Raw genomic sequence first — 18299 nt, forward strand, 5'->3', positions numbered from 1 at the left:
TGTCAGGAGATGAAAGTTCACCCCCTTATGAGCTAGAGCTTCTGCTTACTCCAGGCCTCATGTTGGGGACAAGAACAAGGTAGAAGGGACCTTAGTCTTTTGTTGGCATCATGTGATTGCCAGGATTCTAGATTTCATACTTTGTGTGAGATATATTTGTCTCAGTTTAGCCTCCTTGCCTACTGGCCAGTGAGCTGCATTGAACTGCTGCTGGTATCAAGGGGCATCCAGTGCAACCTGCTTTTTTGTTACCCTGAGCACCCTACAACTTGGTTCTAGACAAAGATGGAGTATCTAGGTTAGATGTTAGTCTAAGAACCAAGCCACCTTTATCCCTTCTTCCAGGAATGCCTGTGGCAGCCATGCCTAGAAGACAGCATTTTGATGATCTGGTAGAGTGGCTGCAACTCAAATCAGCTGTTGCCTTTAGCTTTCCTGACAGATGCCTGCTACTTCCAGTATATGTGTACTGTAGATGGCGGGTGGCCATGTGGGTGGGCACCAGGAGGAGAAAACCCATCTCCCGCAGTAAGCAGAGGCAGGCAGGGATCTGCTCAGAGCTGAGGCTTCTAGGCTGACTTAACATGTTCTTGTGCTCCAGGTGCTGCTGTTTCTTTAAGAGGAAAAGGAAGAAGACAGCTCAGCGACACAAGTGACCAGTGCCTCCCAGGAGTCCTCAAGTCCTGGGGACTCTGGCTCCAATTGCACCTGCAGCTCCTGCCATTTCTCATTGGAAGGGACTCCTCTGTGGGGGAGGGTAGAGATCCAAACCAAAAAGAAGAAAACAGATGCCCCCAGAAGGAGCCAGTGCAGGCAGCGAGGGCCGAGTGGGCCAGTGGCAATCCCCTCTGTCTGAGCTCTGAGCGGGTCCAGAGCTGCTGCTTCTCCACTGCTTGCCCTTGGGCTATCTGGTTGACTCTCTTCCCATTGTTTACAGTGAAGGTGTCATTCACAAAAACTCAAGGACTACTATTCTCTTCCCCTACTTTACTCCTGGCTCTTGCACCATCCTCAACCCTCTCCAGCATAAAAAAACTACTAAGCTAAAGGCTCTATCAAGAAGCTGGTGGTGTGGCCAAGAAGATAGGGGAAGATGACAGCCCTGGGCTGGAGAACTTCTCCACTTCCCAGGTGTGTCTGGTAGTGTGGCTTCCTCTCCCTCTGTGCCTGGGTAACCCCTCAGCCCAGCTGGCCACAGGGTTCAGGTCCCTTCCTTCATCCTTCCCTTCCTCCCTCGATCCTTCCCTCCTGTGAAGTTACACTGTAGGACACAAGCTGTGAGCAGTCTGCAGTCTACTGTCCCTGTGTGTTGGCGTTCTTAGCTTTTTTTGACAAGCAAATCCCTTGCTCCGGGCTGTAGCAAAATATGCCTGTGGTTCTGAGCAAAGGAAAGGAGACTGACTTTATTGCACTTTTAGTTTTTTGGGGTTTTGTTTTTATTTTATAAACAACATGGCAGATGCATATTGTGTCTGGTTATATTGGGGGGTTTGCTTTTTTTTCTTTTTCAAGGGGGATGGGCCAGCCAAGCCATTCAGAGAAAGTGTGGGTCCAGAGGACATTTTTGATGGAAAGAGTCTGATTTGTGCAGCACTTGAAGAGAAGAAGCCAAACTCTGTGTCATCCTGAGTAAATATTCAGGTTGGCAAGGAAACATACTTGAATTTTCATTCATCTTCTCTGCTGCAGAAAAAAAGCCCCCACCAGAGCCCCTTGACCTAATCAGCCCAGAGTTTGAAAGCCCAGCTCCTGAGCCCTTGGGATGAGCACCGAGCCAGACTGTGACCAACCAGAAGGCACCTCGTCTCAGAGAGGAGATACTTAACAACAACAACAAAGTAAATTTCTGTTTCCTCCACTGCCAGGGACTTCCTACTAGATAGCCATGTGACTTTCTGTTGACTCGGGGGACAAAATTAGTGACTAAACAGCCACCACCGTATTGCCAGTAGTGGACAAAAGAAGGCACCACATTTGCCTTCCAACTGCCAGAGGAGCCTCAGGATGCAGCATCCTAGGGCCAGGAAAAGAAAATATTTTCTGTCTGCCTGAAGTGAGCTAGAACATGTGGGTCAGTCTGCCTTAGAAACCATGCCTGTGATAATCTTGGAGCATATCCATAGCAACAGGCTTAGCGCATGGTACGTGGGGCTGCTGCAAGCAGGGAAGGTAAGATTAGTTGGTGCTAGGAAATTCCAGGGAAAAGGAAACTGTAATGAAAGGTCTAAAATTTTATCTAAACAATCGAACAGAGACTGTCCAGACAGTATGACCACATATCTTAGCATGTTTTCCCCAGTACACTCTCTACCTGCTACCATGAAGTATCGCTGGTTGCACAGTTAACAGTGTGTGGGGTTACTCCTCCCATGTTCTATTTTATTTGAGATTAGTGGCATTTCCAGATAGTAACTTCTTATACTAGTCGTGGCAAGGCGGCTTATTCATGTGGGTAAAGAGGTCTTGTGTTTGGGTATGAAGAGCTAACCACAGAGAGCAGTGGCTAGTGACTTAGTGGAACACAGAACTCTTTGTATATGTAGAGGACTGGACTGGAAGATGTCAGGACACTTGTGGACATGGATCAAATTTAGTATCAAATGAAGCAGAGTTTGTGCACCTTACCTGTTCTATTGGACCGTGGCTAGGGAATCTCCTCACTGACTTCAGACCTGGTCAGCATTTGTAAATATTGCCCCCTGGCCATTTCTTTACAAGGAATGTTTTTGTCTGTGAATCAGAGTGGCAGGGAGAAGTCAGGCCAGACCCCTTCCCCAGGAGGAGTTGGAGTGTTAGGATTTGCCTCCTGTCTGCTGTATAGTAGTTAAAGCTCATCACTAGCATGTATACAGTCCCTCATTTGGCATGTGGGCAACTCTGACTTCCCCTACAGAAACTTAAAAGTCTTTATCCCAGGAAATGGTGGCAAGGCCTAGAGCAACCTGGCACTCTCTGCCCTACTAAGTGCCTCCCCCACCCTGCTTCCAAGGTAAAGTAAAGGCAGTGACCAGCTTGGCTGCAGGGTGGGATGCCCTGCAGCTGGGCTTAAGACTTCTTTTTTGTCTTAAAATATTTTTATAGGCTAGCTCTTGAGGGGTTAAACCTGAGTGGTTTGTGTATGTGGAGGAGTGTCCTTCCTAATGCACTCTTGGCACCCTCCAGCACCCACAAATCCCTTACTAGGTATTTGGGTTTTGTAGCAAAAGTCCCTTTAACGTGCAGGGTGGCGGTGATCCTTTCAAGGCCAGTGACACGCCAAGGTGATCCCAAACCTGAGGAATTCTCATCTTCCTTAAAGTTAAAATAGAACTAAATTCCCCCAAAACACTCTTCTCATCATTTCAGCCCCCACCTCCACCCCCACCCCAGCACTTGAGGCTTCATGTACATCCCTGCTTCTTTTACCTGCCTGACTGCAAGCTCAGCAGATCCTCGGGCACAGGCAACCATCTCCATCTCCTTGCATCCAGGTCCACTTGCTCCATCTCACCCGACACTTGAGACAGCAGGCATTTGATACTGTACTATCTGGAGTTTCCTCGAGCTTTGCTGTCCTTGAGACATTGCAGTTTGAGCAGACTAAGGTCCAGCCAGGCCAGGGTTATACCAGGGTGTAAAGTGTTCAGTCATATAAGTGGATTTTCAGAATTCTTACTCCAGACTTCCCGCAAGGCTGCACTGAATGTCCTAGCAGCTGGTGAGCACTCATGACTGCCCTAACATTCTTCTACTTCGGGTCTGTCCAGGAGCAAACAGGGTCTGTGAAAATGTCTGAGTCAGGTGACTAGGCAAGTCTCCAGTTAAAAATCCCATTTCGATTGGAACAAACTGCAGGAAACAGCAAGGGCCCCAAGATTTCTGAAAGTGTTCATTTCCTTTTCATTTTTAGTGAATGACAAGAACTCAGAAGCAGCCCGTGTCCATTAGCCAGATGGTGTACATCTTCTGTAAAATAACTTCCAGTTTAGTTCAGAAGGAAAGTGTGCTGTAGTGCTTATTTAGTGTTGATGTTCAATGTTAGCAACCACTTGAATTGCCAGAAGTATGCTATGTTAAAGTGGTTGCTAAGGATCATAGCCTTAATTAAAAATAAAAATGTAAAAGATAATTCATTCCCCTCCATATTGAGCTAGTATGGCTGCATTTCTCAAGAGTAATTCCACAGGAGCCTAGGAAGCATTTCCTCAAAGGAACTTGGTCTTAATTTCTCTTGATCCATCCCTCCCAAGCCCATATGGCTCCTGTGTCCCAGCCACCTCTTCCATGTTCATAAGTGAGACCAGTTTTTCATGTCTGTTTAGTTGTTTTGATGACGCTTTGTCTAGTGTCGCTCATACCATGACCTGAATTTGAAGACCAGGAGTTTGCATGGTCATATAACCAACATTGCCTTTGCCAGGCCACTGCCACCATCCCTCCATTGCCCCAGGTGGGCAGGTTGATTCCAGAGACCCTCAGGGAGCCAGAATAACGAGGTACCCATCTGGATTGGCCATGTGGGTGATGAGCACTTATCTCTGGATTTCTTGATTTTGCAGACTTCAAGGAAGTCCAGGTAGAGATTGATGGCCAATGACTCCAGCCTTCCCCATGATGGGTTGGTAGGAATCAAATTACAGTTCCTTTGTTTACCAGGCAACTTTGTTTTAAGGTGGTTTGTTTTTGATTATGAAAAGGAAGAGGCCACCATGGCCCTTCTGTGAGTTTGTAAGTTTTGAGCAGTGTTTTCATCAGCAGTCCTGGGAGTCTCTGATCCAATCACCAGTCTGAAGGTGTTTTTCCTACTTTTGCAAGTAACTAAGTACAGAAGAATAGAGTTCTTAATGCATTCAAAATAGTAAGTAGGTCCCTGAATGTAGGCAATAGGAGTTGAAATATTTTCTCAGAAAAACAAAACAACCGGGAGACCCACTCCAGTATTTATAGATGAGAATATCAAGGGAAAAAAAGTGAATATGCACTCCATATATCTCTAGTTCAGTTACCAAACTTGCTCTTATAGAGAACCTCAGTTGTATGGACAGAATTATCCCCTCCCCCATCTTTTTCTGGTGCCATCACCATCTTGAAGGTCTTAAGAGCAGAGGGATATCTGTGATAATAAGCCAGGAAGCACTGTAGTCATCTCAGCGGTGTGCAGACAGCTGCCATCCTGGTTACCCCAAGCGCACCTTTCAGGGTCGGTGAGACGTTTTGGTGCCCCTTTTCAGGAGCTCCAGACCAAACCCCAGGCCACTCCATGCACCAAAAGCCTTTTAGAAGGTTTCCCAATCTTAGGAATGTCTCAGGAGACATGAGCCATTTCGTGGGGGATGCATGTACTCACAGATGGATGTGTGCACTCTGCTTTGATACCTGTATTTACAGTGGATGTGTGCACTCTGCTTTGTGGGCTTCTCAGAGACAGCACAGCTCCTGGGAACTGTGTTCCTTAGTGATCTCAGTGAGCTGCTCAGACCAGCGAGTAAGCTGGCTCTGAGGCAGAGCAGAGAATGACAGGAAAGATGAAACCAAAAATGCTATAACTCTCCAATGGAAAGTAATGTTGATGCAGCAATTCCCATTGGCTGTATTACACTCTTTTAATTTATTGTCTCTTAAGTTTTACCCATTGTACTCTTTAGAAGATGTTAGGATGTTGGTTGCAGGGTTTTTTTTTAAGTAGATGATGTGGGAATCAGTTTTAATTCATGTGTGGATGTGTCTAGTTATTGTTAAATGCCCTTTTTTTTCTACTTTTTAAAAGATATGTAATACTTCATAATCCCTGGCACTGGTCAAAAAAACAGCTGTGAAAAGTGAAATTGTAGTATTTTTAAATGAATGTCAATTTCCAGTGTATTTGAAATGTTTCCTCCAGTAGACAGATCTGAACACCATTGGAGGAGACTCCTTTGCAGAGGAACTAGCCTTTGGAGAAAATGGACTGTGGGTCTGCATATGTTATCTCAGAGTAGCCCATTTCATAGGGCACCGTGACAACACAAATGTGATCTTTAAGTGTACCTCTTCCCCCTGGGGAGGGAAGGGCTTAGTTTGCACCCTTTTTGTATGTAAAATAAAATGTCCTACCTTTCTTGGCTACTTTTACTTCCTTGTTTCATTACCCGGTTTTTAGTCTCCTGGTTCAGTTCTAAGAATCTGGCTGATGGGAATCAACACGTCTCTTAAACAAAAATGTCTGGTACCCTGGCACTCTGCCTTCATTCCTTGGACTGAATATTGCCCTCTCATCTCCTCCGACTCCAACTTTTAAAATATTCCAGGACAGCAGAATGGTGCAAAGGGGAAAGGCGCTTGCTGCACAAGTCTGGTGACCCGGGTTTAATCCCCAGAACCTATGTAAAAAAGGCAGAGGAGAACTCTGAGCTGTCCTCTGACATCCATGTATATACCAAGACATGCACCACCATGCACACAAACTTTATTTTTCAGGACTGGGAATAGAGCTTGGTAAAGTGCATGCCACACTACTATGAGAACCCAAATTTGGTCCCCAGGACCTGTGGGTACTCAGGTGTGGTGACACACTTGTAATCCCAGTGCTGGAAAGGAAGAGACCAGCAGTCTCTGGGGCTGGCTTCCCAGCCAGTTCAGCCCTAAGGCAAACCCCAACCCCATCAACATACCTTGTCTCAAAAAATAAGAGGAAAGGGACTGGAAAGATGACTCACCGTTAAAAACTGGGTACTGTTCTTACAGAGGGCCCAAGTTCAGGTCCCATTACCCATGTTGAACAGGTCACAATTGCCTGTAAGTCTAGCTCCAAGGTATCCAGTGTTATCTTCTTGCACCTACATACATAAACGCACACAGACAAATACACATAAAAACAGCAAAGAGAAAAAATACGGCACTGGAGGAACAACACCAAAAGTTGTCCCCTGCCCTCTGCACATGTACACACATGCAAACACACAAATCCAAGCTAGCGATGGTAGTACACACCTGTAATCCCAGCACTTGGGGAATAGAGGCTGGAGAGCTAGTTTAAGGCCATTATGGATACATACCCAAGTTAAAGGACATCACACGTGCTCAAGTTTGTGATTACTGAAAAAAAAAAATGGGGTTATGCTGGCTAGACATACTTTGACTCTGGTTTAAGGGGAATGTGAAATGGCTCGGGAAGTACTTCTTGGCACCAGGTGATGGAGGACAACAAGGGGCAATAAAGAACCACCACCTTACATCATAGGGAGAATCTGAGGAGAATCCTGCAAGTTTTAACCGGTACCTACTGTGACAGGAAAAAGAAAATGGATGTTGGTTGTGATGAAGGAGACAGTTTGAGGAAAGTGCTGAAGAAAAAGTTCATTGAGAGAACACAGCACAGGTAGTGGAAGCAGGCACACTTATTGTGAGGGTTTCTCAGAAGATCTATCTGGTCAGACACTGGACAGCACACACCATTAATCCCACCACACAGAAGGCAGAGGCAGGTGTATCTGTGAGTTCAAGACCAGCCAGGACCCTGTAGTGAGATCCTCTTAAAAGTGGTTGTGTTGGAGGCTCGAGAGATGGCTCAGTGGTTAAGAGCACTGACTGCTCTTCCAGAGGTCCTGGGTTCAATTCCCAGCAACCACATGGTGGCTCACAACCATCTGTAAAAGGATCTGATGCCCTCTTTTGACAGCAACAAAGTACTCACATGAGAGAGAGAGAGAGAGAGAGAGAGAGAGAGAGAGAGAGAGAGAGAGAGAGAGAGAGAGAAAGAAGAAAGAAAGAAAGAAAGAAAGAAAGAAAGAAAGAAAGAAAGAAAGAAAGAAAGGAAAGAAAGAAAGAAAGAAAGAAAGAAAAAGAAAGAAAGAAAGAAAGAAAGAAAGAAAGAAAGGAAGAAAGAAAGAAAGAAAGAAAGAAAGAAAGAAAGAAAGGAAGAAAGAAAGAAAGAAAAAATGCAGCTGAGGATAGCCTTGAGCTCTTAAAAAAAAGTGGTTGTGTTGTCGGGGCAAAAGAGGGTAACAATTCAATATTAAAGTCAGGAGAAAAAAATGTTTTAGGGTTGTTTTTTTTTAAGATTTGTGTGTGTGTGTCACAAATGCTAAGAAATGTCATTCCCTCTGAATCTAGAGTTAGAAACAACTGTTGAGTTGCTCAATGCTGAGAACCAAACTTTAGGAGTGCAGTGTGTGCCATTCCTCCAGCTCAGTGCAGACAATTATAACATGGACAGAATACATTGGGGAGCCTTTTGTACTATGTGTGATCTTTCTGAGACTACAGTACAAGAGAACTATCCTTTGAGCGGACTAGTAATGTGTGGAGCACACAAATGAGATGTATACAAGTACTAGAGATGTGTGTGTGTGTGGGGGGGAGAGAGAGAGAGAGAGAGATTTTGCATTTGAAAAATAATGTTGGTAGAATTTTATAAAAATTAACCAATGAACATTTAAGACTTTTGACCTAGGCCTGTATATAATGTCCAGTTTTTTTCAGTTATTTGGTTTGGTTTGCTTTGGTTTGGTTTTGGAAGAGTGTGAGAGAGGTTGTTGATTTGTTTTGAGACAGGATTTTCTCACTATGTAGCCTTGGCTGGCCTGAAACTCTTCCTGCCTCTGCCTCCTGAGTGTTGAGATTAAAAGCCACCATACCCAGTGTAACTTCCAGTTTTTAGAAATGTGTGCTGAGCTAGGAGAGTAGATCATGGAATAAAACACTGCACAAACCTGAGAACCTCGGGACCCACATAAACACCTGGTGAGCTGCATATAATTCCAGCACTTGGAAGGCAGAGATGGAAATGCAAGTCAAGCTTGCTCTGGCTAAGCCGTGGGTTCATTTAAGACCCAGTGTCAGCCTTGGGCCTCTACATGCATGTAGACATATGCCCACGCAAGAGAACACACATGTACATTGTGCTGACTGGTTTGTGTCAACCTGACACAAGCTGGAGTAATCTAAAAGCCTCAGTTGAGAAGATGTCCCCATAGGATTGGGCTGTACAAGCATGTAAAGCAATTTCTTAATTAGCAATTGATGGAGAAGAGTCGGACAGGGAATCTGGCCCTCTGGAAGAGCAGCCAGTGATCCTAACTACTGAGTCATCTCTCCGGCCCCTAGAAACTAACTTTTGTAGCTGTAATTCTTTAAGGAACATGTTTACAGACAGGAGATATGACTTAACTATATAGTGCACTGTAAAATCACGTGCACATATGGCCACCAAAACAACTTCCTATCTGGGTATAACTGGCTGGTTTGGAGGCTGGGAGGTATTGCAAATTCAAGAATTAGGCTACATAGGGAGACCCTATCTAAAAACAAGATCATGATAAAAGTTTTATATGAGGTGGTCAGTGGTAATACACACCTTTAATCCTAGCACTTGGGAGGCAGAGGCAGGTGGATCTCTGTGGGTTTGAGGCCAGCCTGGTCTACAGAGCAAGTTCCAGGACAGCCAGTGCTACACAGAGAAACCCTGCCTGGGGAAGGGCTGGATGTTTTATATGAAAAGTACTTTATCAGACAGACTGTGGCACTGCTTGCCTTTAATCCCAGCCTGAGAAGCAGGCAGATCTCTGGAGTTTGAGGCCAGCCTGGTCTAGAGTTCCAGGACAGCCAGTTCCTCTACACAGAGGAACTCTATCTCAAAAACAAACAAAAAAACCACCACCACCAAAATACAGACAGTGAGGGAAATAAAAGGTATTTTATGTGATTTTAGCATTAAGGTACTTGTGTGAGAAGCCCCTTGGGACACATGGTTTAGTAAACATTATTTTTCTCCACAGCTATATAGGCTCAGTGTTGGAATGTGATAATCATCACACCTCCAAAAAGCAAGGGGTAGGAACTTGATTTCAGAACGTACCTTTATCAATGTAACAGCTATAATCACCTGTACCTGATTTCCTAGAGATCCAAGAAGTTCAAGAATAGAAGACAGCAAGTGTTATTTATGGTTACACAAATAAATTAGGGTTTAAGAATGTAGAGATGGCCAAGCGTGGTGGCGCACGTCTTTAACCCCAGCACCTGGGAGGCAGAAGCAGGCGGATTTCTGAGTTCGAGGCCAGCCTGGTCTACAGAGAGAGTTCCAGGACAGCCAGGACTACACAGAGAAACCCTGTCTCGAAAAAAAAAAAAAAAAACAAAAAACACAAAAACAAAAAAACAACAAAAAGAATGTAGAGATGGTTCAGTAGTCAAGGGCACTTGCTGCTCTTGCAGAGGCCCTGAGTTCATTTCCCAGCACCCACACCAGGCAGCTCTCACTACTTGTAACTCCAACAAATCGAGATCCAATAACCCACTTTGGTTTCCATGGATACCTAAACTCATGTTCACATACACATACATATACATAATTTTAAAAAAAATTTTAAAGGACAGCTAGGTTGAGTGGTGTTGGCACGCCCCTTTGATCCCAGGCCAGTCTGGTATACATAGTGAGTTCCAGGGCAGCCAGGGCTACACAGAGAAAACAGTCGCGAGAAACCAACAACAACAACAACAAAAAAAAAAAAAAAAAAAAGGAGAAGAAACGGAGGGATAGGAGGGTAAGCTAGTCATGCGACCATGAAATGACTAAGGTAAGCCACCAGCTTTGACTTGTGTTTGTTTCTTGTTCCACCCTCCCCATCCCCCTTTCCTCAATGGTCCTAACCGCCTTGGCAACACATTGGAGATTTTATGGCCTTGACCGTGGTCCAGATATACTACCATAAATAATTGCAAAGTTATTTCTAAGATAACTACTATGTTCTTCCAGGAGTGACTGTTTCACGGTTACTCTGACCTTCAGTCTACCATGACACTCATCGAGCTCTGACATATCTCTGTGGGTTTTGCCTTTTAAAACTGTATACCTGAGGGGGCTGGTGAGATGGCTCAGTGGGTAAGAGCACCCGACTGCTCTTCCGAAAGTCCAGAGTTCAAATCCCAGCAACCACATGGTGGCTCACAACCATCTGTAACAACGCCCTCTTCTGGTGTGTCTGAAGACAGCTACAGTGTACTTACATGTAATAAATAAATAAATAAGGGCTGGTGAGATGGCTCAGCAGATAAGAGCACCCGACTGCTCTTCCGAAGGTCCTGAGTTCAAATCCCAGCAACCACATGGTGGCTTACAACCATCCGTAACGAGATCTGACTCCCTCTTCTGGTGTGTCTGAAGATAGCTACAGTGTACTTACATATAATAAATAAATACATCTTAAAAAAAAAAAAACTTAAAAAAAAAAGAAATGTAATTTAAAAAAATAATAATAATAAATAAATAAATAAATAAATAAAAACTGTATACCTGCCTGAACTTGGGCACCAAGAGACTTTTCACATGCACAAGCCGGCTCTTGGTCTGGCCATCAACGAAAAGAATGAAAACTTTTAATTGGCTTAGTCAGCATGTTTGTTAATCACATTCTTTTGTTATTCCATTGGCGGTGCCCTGAGATGCCCCTGCTCCATGGGATTCTGCCTCACTCCTGGCCTTCCTAGCCAGGGGGCCAGGGTGGGCATGGGGACAGAGGGAGCTACAGGGGAGGTGCCCCCTAAAAAGTTGCAGGGCTCTACTCCTCTCACTTGAGTCACATGACAGCCATGTTTTTAAAACATAAAAGCACAGTCCTTCTGATGCCCCTAGGGGGTTTATCTGTATTCTGAACTTAGTTCTAGCTGTTTTCTGGTTCCGGTTGAGGATGAGCCCCACAGGGAGCCTTCTGGATAAAGACAGGCTCCAAAGGGGAGCCATTGACGCCTGAAAAATGGGATAGGCCCAAGGGAGGTCCTCAGATCCTTTTAGGAGCCCTCTTCCTGGTTTGGGAAGGGAAATTTGTTTTTGGACAGGAAACGTTCCCAGTCTTCCCACGCTAAGTTGAAGTGCAAATAGTAGGGGAGGGGTGCTGTATTCTGGTTATGTCTCTCATGAGAGATCTGTTTTTGGTTTTGTGTAAATGGCTGGCTAACTGTGTGAATGATTAGATAAATAATGGACAAGTTTGGCCCTAGTAATTGTAGTTGTTTATTTGACTTCTTTGTTTCTGTTTTGTACCTTCTGGGTGCTGGGGGTTTTTTTCCTCCAGATTTTACCACTAGGTGGCAATCCCTGCAGGCCATTGTTCTTTTTGTGTCCCCTGTTTGTTTGTTTGTGGCACCCTCTACATGCCATTATTTGTTGTTTGTCTTTTTCCTGAAAAACAAAACCAAAAAAGTTTCCTATCCTCTCCAGGATGAAAATTTTCCAGTCATACCAATCCCGGAGTCACCTCTCCAGCCTCAGATGGTCACTAGCTCCCACAGCTAGAGTCACCTCTCCAGCCTCAGATGGTCACTAGCTCCCACAGCTAGAGTCATCTCCAGCCTCAGATGGTCACTAGCTCCCACAGCTAGAGTCATCTCCAGCCTCAGATGGTCACTAGCTCCCACAGCTAGAGTCATCTCCAGCCTCAGATGGTCACTAGCTCCCACAGCTAGAGTCATCTCCAGCCTCAGATGGTCACTAGCTCCCACAGCTAGAGTCATCTCCAGCCTCAGATGGTCACTAGCTCCCACAGCTAGAGTCATCTCCAGCCTCAGATGGTCACTAGCTCCCACAGCTAGAGTCATCTCCAGCCTCAGATGGTCACTAGCTCCCACAGCTAGAGTCATCTCCAGCCTCAGATGGTCACTAGCTCCCACAGCTAGAGTCATCTCCAGCCTCAGATGGTCACTAGCTCCCACAGCTAGAGTCATCTCCAGCCTCAGATGGTCACTAGCTCCCACAGCTAGAGTCACCTCTCCAGCCTCAGATGGTCACTAGCTCCCACAGCTAGAGTCATCTCCAGCCTCAGATGGTCACTAGCTCCCACAGCTAGAGTCATCTCCAGCCTCAGATGGTCACTAGCTCCCACAGCTAGAGTCATCTCCAGCCTCAGATGGTCACTAGCTCCCACAGCTAGAGTCATCTCCAGCCTCAGATGGTCACTAGCTCCCACAGCTAGAGTCATCTCCAGCCTCAGATGGTCACTAGCTCCCACAGCTAGAGTCATCTCCAGCCTCAGATGGTCACTAGCTCCCACAGCTAGAGTCATCTCCAGCCTCAGATGGTCACTAGCTCCCACAGCTAGAGTCATCTCCAGCCTCAGATGGTCACTAGCTCCCACAGCTAGAGTCATCTCCAGCCTCAGATGGTCACTAGCTCCCACAGCTAGAGTCATCTCCAGCCTCAGATGGTCACTAGCTCCCACAGCTAGAGTCATCTCCAGCCTCAGATGGTCACTAGCTCCCACAGCTAGAGTCATCTCCAGCCTCAGATGGTCACTAGCTCCCACAGCTAGAGTCATCTCCAGCCTCAGATGGTCACTAGCTCCCACAGCTAGAGTCACCTCTCCAGCCTCAGATGGTCACTAGCTCCCACAGCTAGAGTCATCTCCAGCCTCAGATGGTCACTAGCTCCCACAGCTAGAGTCATCTCTCCAGCCTCAGATGGTCACTAGCTCCCACAGCTAGAGTCACCTCTCCAGCCTCAGATGGTCACTAGCTCCCACAGCTAGAGTCATCTCCAGCCTCAGATGGTCACTAGCTCCCACAGCTAGAGTCATCTCCAGCCTCAGATGGTCACTAGCTCCCACAGCTAGAGTCATCTCCAGCCTCAGATGGTCACTAGCTCCCACAGCTAGAGTCATCTCCAGCCTCAGATGGTCACTAGCTCCCACAGCTAGAGTCACCTCTCCAGCCTCAGATGGTCACTAGCTCCCACAGCTAGAGTCATCTCCAGCCTCAGATGGTCACTAGCTCCCACAGCTAGAGTCACCTCTCCAGCCTCAGATGGTCACTAGCTCCCACAGCTAGAGTCATCTCCAGCCTCAGATGGTCACTAGCTCCCACAGCTAGAGTCACCTCTCCAGCCTCAGATGGTCACTAGCTCCCACAGCTAGAGTCATCTCCAGCCTCAGATGGTCACTAGCTCCCACAGCTAGAGTCATCTCCAGCCTCAGATGGTCACTAGCTCCCACAGCTAGAGTCATCTCCAGCCTCAGATGGTCACTAGCTCCCACAGCTAGAGTCATCTCCAGCCTCAGATGGTCACTAGCTCCCACAGCTAGAGTCATCTCCAGCCTCAGATGGTCACTAGCTCCCACAGCTAGAGTCATCTCCAGCCTCAGATGGTCACTAGCTCCCACAGCTAGAGTCATCTCCAGCCTCAGATGGTCACTAGCTCCCACAGCTAGAGTCATCTCCAGCCTCAGATGGTCACTAGCTCCCACAGCTAGAGTCATCTCTCCAGCCTCAGATGGTCACTAGCTCCCACAGCTAGAGTCACCTCTCCAGCCTCAGATGGTCACTAGCTCCCACAGCTAGAGTCATCTCCAGCCTCAGATGGTCACTAGCTCCCACAGCTAGAGTCATCTCCAGCCTCAGATGGTCACTAGCTCCCACAGCTAGAGTCATCTCCAGCCTCAGATGGTCACTAGCTCCCACAGCTAGAGTCATCTCCAGCCTCAGATGGTCACTAGCTCCCACAGCTAGAGTCACCTCTCCAGCCTCAGATGGTCACTAGCTCCCACAGCTAGAGTCATCTCCAGCCTCAGATGGTCACTAGCTCCCACAGCTAGAGTCACCTCTCCAGCCTCAGATGGTCACTAGCTCCCACAGCTAGAGTCATCTCCAGCCTCAGATGGTCACTAGCTCCCACAGCTAGAGTCACCTCTCCAGCCTCAGATGGTCACTAGCTCCCACAGCTAGAGTCATCTCCAGCCTCAGATGGTCACTAGCTCCCACAGCTAGAGTCATCTCCAGCCTCAGATGGTCACTAGCTCCCACAGCTAGAGTCATCTCCAGCCTCAGATGGTCACTAGCTCCCACAGCTAGAGTCATCTCCAGCCTCAGATGGTCACTAGCTCCCACAGCTAGAGTCATCTCCAGCCTCAGATGGTCACTAGCTCCCACAGCTAGAGTCATCTCCAGCCTCAGATGGTCACTAGCTCCCACAGCTAGAGTCATCTCCAGCCTCAGATGGTCACTAGCTCCCACAGCTAGAGTCATCTCCAGCCTCAGATGGTCACTAGCTCCCACAGCTAGAGTCATCTCCAGCCTCAGATGGTCACTAGCTCCCACAGCTAGAGTCACCTCTCCAGCCTCAGATGGTCACTAGCTCCCACAGCTAGAGTCATCTCTGCATTGCCAGAGTTGCTAGTCCTGTTAAATGTTTTAGTCTCTCGAGTCACCTAAGTTTTCTCCTAACATGGGACCACTGAGTCTAAACTCTCAGTCCTTCCATGAAACTCCCCCCACCCCGAACCCCAAGGGTTTGAATTTTAGGAGTACAGGTTTCCACTATCCAAAAAAAAAAAAAAAAAAAAGGCTCTGCACCACTTACTGTGCTATTGAGTGGCCCTCTTATAAAATGAGAAGGCCATCTACCAGTTCCTTGAACCCAGATATTATGAAGACAGTTTGACTTAAAGTCACAGGAATTCCTGGGCATCCCCTTTCACTGACAAATGGTTGGCTCTTGTTCAACACCCCCCCCCCCCCCCACACACACTTGGTTAAGAGTTTGCCTCGGGATTATTCTCTAAAACAAAACAAAATCCCTCCATGGTACAGTGAGGTTTTCATGTAAAGAGAACCATTTCCTCTTAGTACAGGAAGCGACTGAAGCTGGCCTATCTTTTCTCTATAAGGTTCTCGGAATTCATCCCAACCCATCATTACCCTTACCATACAGTAAACTACTTTTATATTACTTGGTAACATTTATCATAACTCTCACTGTCTTCATGCTGTCCAATCAGGTAAAGTCTTGCTTTCTCCATCTTTCAAAAACAGTTGCCATGCCTTCTGTGAAATCATTCAGAAAAATCCCGGTTTGATTTACATGTCCATCCACTATTCTGTATCCCAAAGTATACAACATTTATCCAAGTTCTTACAGTACTCTGTTAAATTTCACGTGTGATATGATTTTTATAGACTTTACAATGGATAAAATCTGTTATACAGAGTATTATTTCAGCATTAATTAAGTGCAATCAGCGACTTTTAAATTAATCAATGCTATCTTGTTATTGGGTATTTTACTTGTACAATGAAATGTTCACAATATGTCATATATGACAAAGGCCCATTTTCATTAAAAAAAAAACAAAAACAAACAACAAAAAAAAAAACAAAAAAACCTCTGTATCACTGACTGGCCTCCTGCCAAATGGCCTGCCACGTCTACTAGGCTCCTCTACCCCTTGTCTACAAGCCATCTTCCTCATCTCTCCCACCTCTTCCAGATTCGTCCTCCTCCTCCCCAACCTCAGGCCCCTCCATCCTGACCCACCCCACTCCATCGACCCCAACACCTCTCTCCCATTTCTACTTCACCCATTTCCCCTTCTGTATCTGTACCCCTTGTTTCTTCTCCTCTGTGGTTACCTCTCTGCCTCCTGATAGAGAGATTCCCAGTTTCCCCAACCCTCCTGCACATCCTTCACCACCTCTGGCTCCCTGTTTGAGAACCTGCTACACCCCTAACCAACTCAGGTCCCTGTTTGAGAACCTGCCACACTCCAACCAACTCAGGTAGCAGCCTCTGATTTCCCATTGTGGGAGGCTCCCACAACTGCTGGAGCCGAAGGCAATGGCCTAGAGAACGACTGTGCCCTCTCCTGATCTACATGCCTTTCTCTGCTTTCTACTGTCCCCCTGTAATCTGTCCTCCACACCTACCACCCCATCTGGCATGCTTGCCAGCGACTCTTGACTCTTTAGAGGAAAGGGAACAGCCTGGGGCAGAAGCAAGGAAAGCTTATTTATTTATTTATTTATTTATTTATTTATTTATTTTTGGTTTTTCGAGACAGGGTTTCTCTGTATAGCCCTGGCTGTCCTGGAACTCACTTTGTAGACCAGACTGGCCTCGAACTCAGAAATCCACCTGCCTCTGCCTTCCGAGTGCTGGGATTAAAGGCGTGCGACACCACGCCCGGCCGAGGAAAGCTTTTTGGTCTCAGCCATGGACACAGATAGATGCTCAAAGCTACTGTCTCTTCCCACAACCACCATCCCAAAACAGGGATTCACTGTGTAGCCCTGGCTGTCTTGGAACTCAGTCTGTAGACCAGGCTGGCCTCAAACTCAGAAATCTACCTGCCTCTGCTTCCCAAGTGCTCAGATTAAAGATGTGCACCACCACCACCCAGCTAAAAGCTACTGTCATTTGAGGCAGCTCTTCTATCCAAACACCCTGAAGGGATCCTAGGACACGTGTAGGTTCCCAGGCCCTGAATGCTTTCCACTGATACCTTATGACTGAAATTCAGGGTACTGCTCAAAAACCCACTAATTTATCTAAGACCACTGGGGTTCTTCGGGGCTCAAAAGAGTATCTTGGGGCATTTCTTGAGTAATTATAAAAAGCTTTCAAATTTTATATCCTTTTTGACCCATTATCTCAAAATAAATAAATAAATAAATGCTCAGGCATTAAATTTTGCTCTTGTCAATCAGCTCCAGACATGCGCAGAAAACTCCAAAAGATAGAGGGCTTTACAGGAATAAAAACATCTAGGTTCATCAAAGTGGCCTAAAAAGTTTGCTATAACCAAAACACTAAAAGGCAGAGGCAACACACACACACACACACACACACACACATAGAGAGAGGCAAAGACTATGCTGGCTGCTTTCCAGTAAGCTGACTCTGAGCTCCTACTGCTGACACTGCTTATGTTTAAGGGAGAGATCCTTAAAAACAAAAAATGGAACATGGGCCCACTACAAACAGATCAATCTACATATATTTAGAAAAAAAAAGAAAGAGAGAGAGAGAAAGTAAGAAAGTAAGAAAGGCTAGAAACAGCTAGACAGTGGTGGCACATGCCTTTGATCCCAGAACTCGGGAGGCAGAAGCAGGTGGATTTCTGAGTTCGAGGCCAGCCTGATCTACAAAGTGAGTTCCAGAACAGCCAGGGCTATACAGAGAAACCCTGTCTCAAAAAACAAAAGCAAAACCAAACAAACAAAAACAAAAAAAGAAAGGCAGGGCCAGGCAGATCTCTGTGAGTTCAAGGCCAGCCACAGTCAGGGTCACACAGAGAAACCCTGTCTCCAAAACAAACAAACAAACAAATGTATCCTGTCTCCAAAATAAATAAATAAATAAATAAATAAATAAAATTTAAAAGAATTTTAAAAAAGAAATCCCATCCCAAACCTAGAAAAACAGTAACCCTCCTGACCACAGAGAAATGGATAATAAATCAGAATAAAGGGGCTGGACTGTACAATCTTAGACCTCCAAGAGCTCTGAGTCACTGTGTCAATAAAAAGCTACTCAATTAAGTTTTTGGTAGACACTAGCGCAGATGTTTCTGTGTTGG

At 46.0% G+C, this 18299-nt stretch overlaps 1 protein-coding gene across 10 annotated transcripts in view; it reads left to right on the plus strand.

Annotated features, from left to right (window-relative positions):
* Positions 1 to 6076, plus strand: part of Csnk1g1 (casein kinase 1 gamma 1) — a 130562-nt gene extending 124486 nt beyond the window's left edge. For all 10 annotated transcript variants that reach the window (XM_029481319.2, XM_085844723.1, XM_029481318.2 and 7 more), the window contains one exon: positions 602 to 6076. In XM_029481319.2, coding sequence (XP_029337179.1) covers positions 602 to 656 — 55 coding nt within the window. In that variant the 3' untranslated portion in view covers positions 657 to 6076. The remainder of the gene's footprint in view (positions 1 to 601) is intronic.
* The last annotated feature ends 12223 nt before the right edge of the window (positions 6077 to 18299 follow it).

This window comes from Mus caroli, unplaced genomic scaffold (genome assembly GCF_978045245.1).
Source record: "Mus caroli unplaced genomic scaffold, Mus_caroli_1 scaffold_11, whole genome shotgun sequence".
In the NCBI taxonomy this organism is placed as follows: domain Eukaryota; kingdom Metazoa; phylum Chordata; class Mammalia; order Rodentia; family Muridae; genus Mus; species Mus caroli.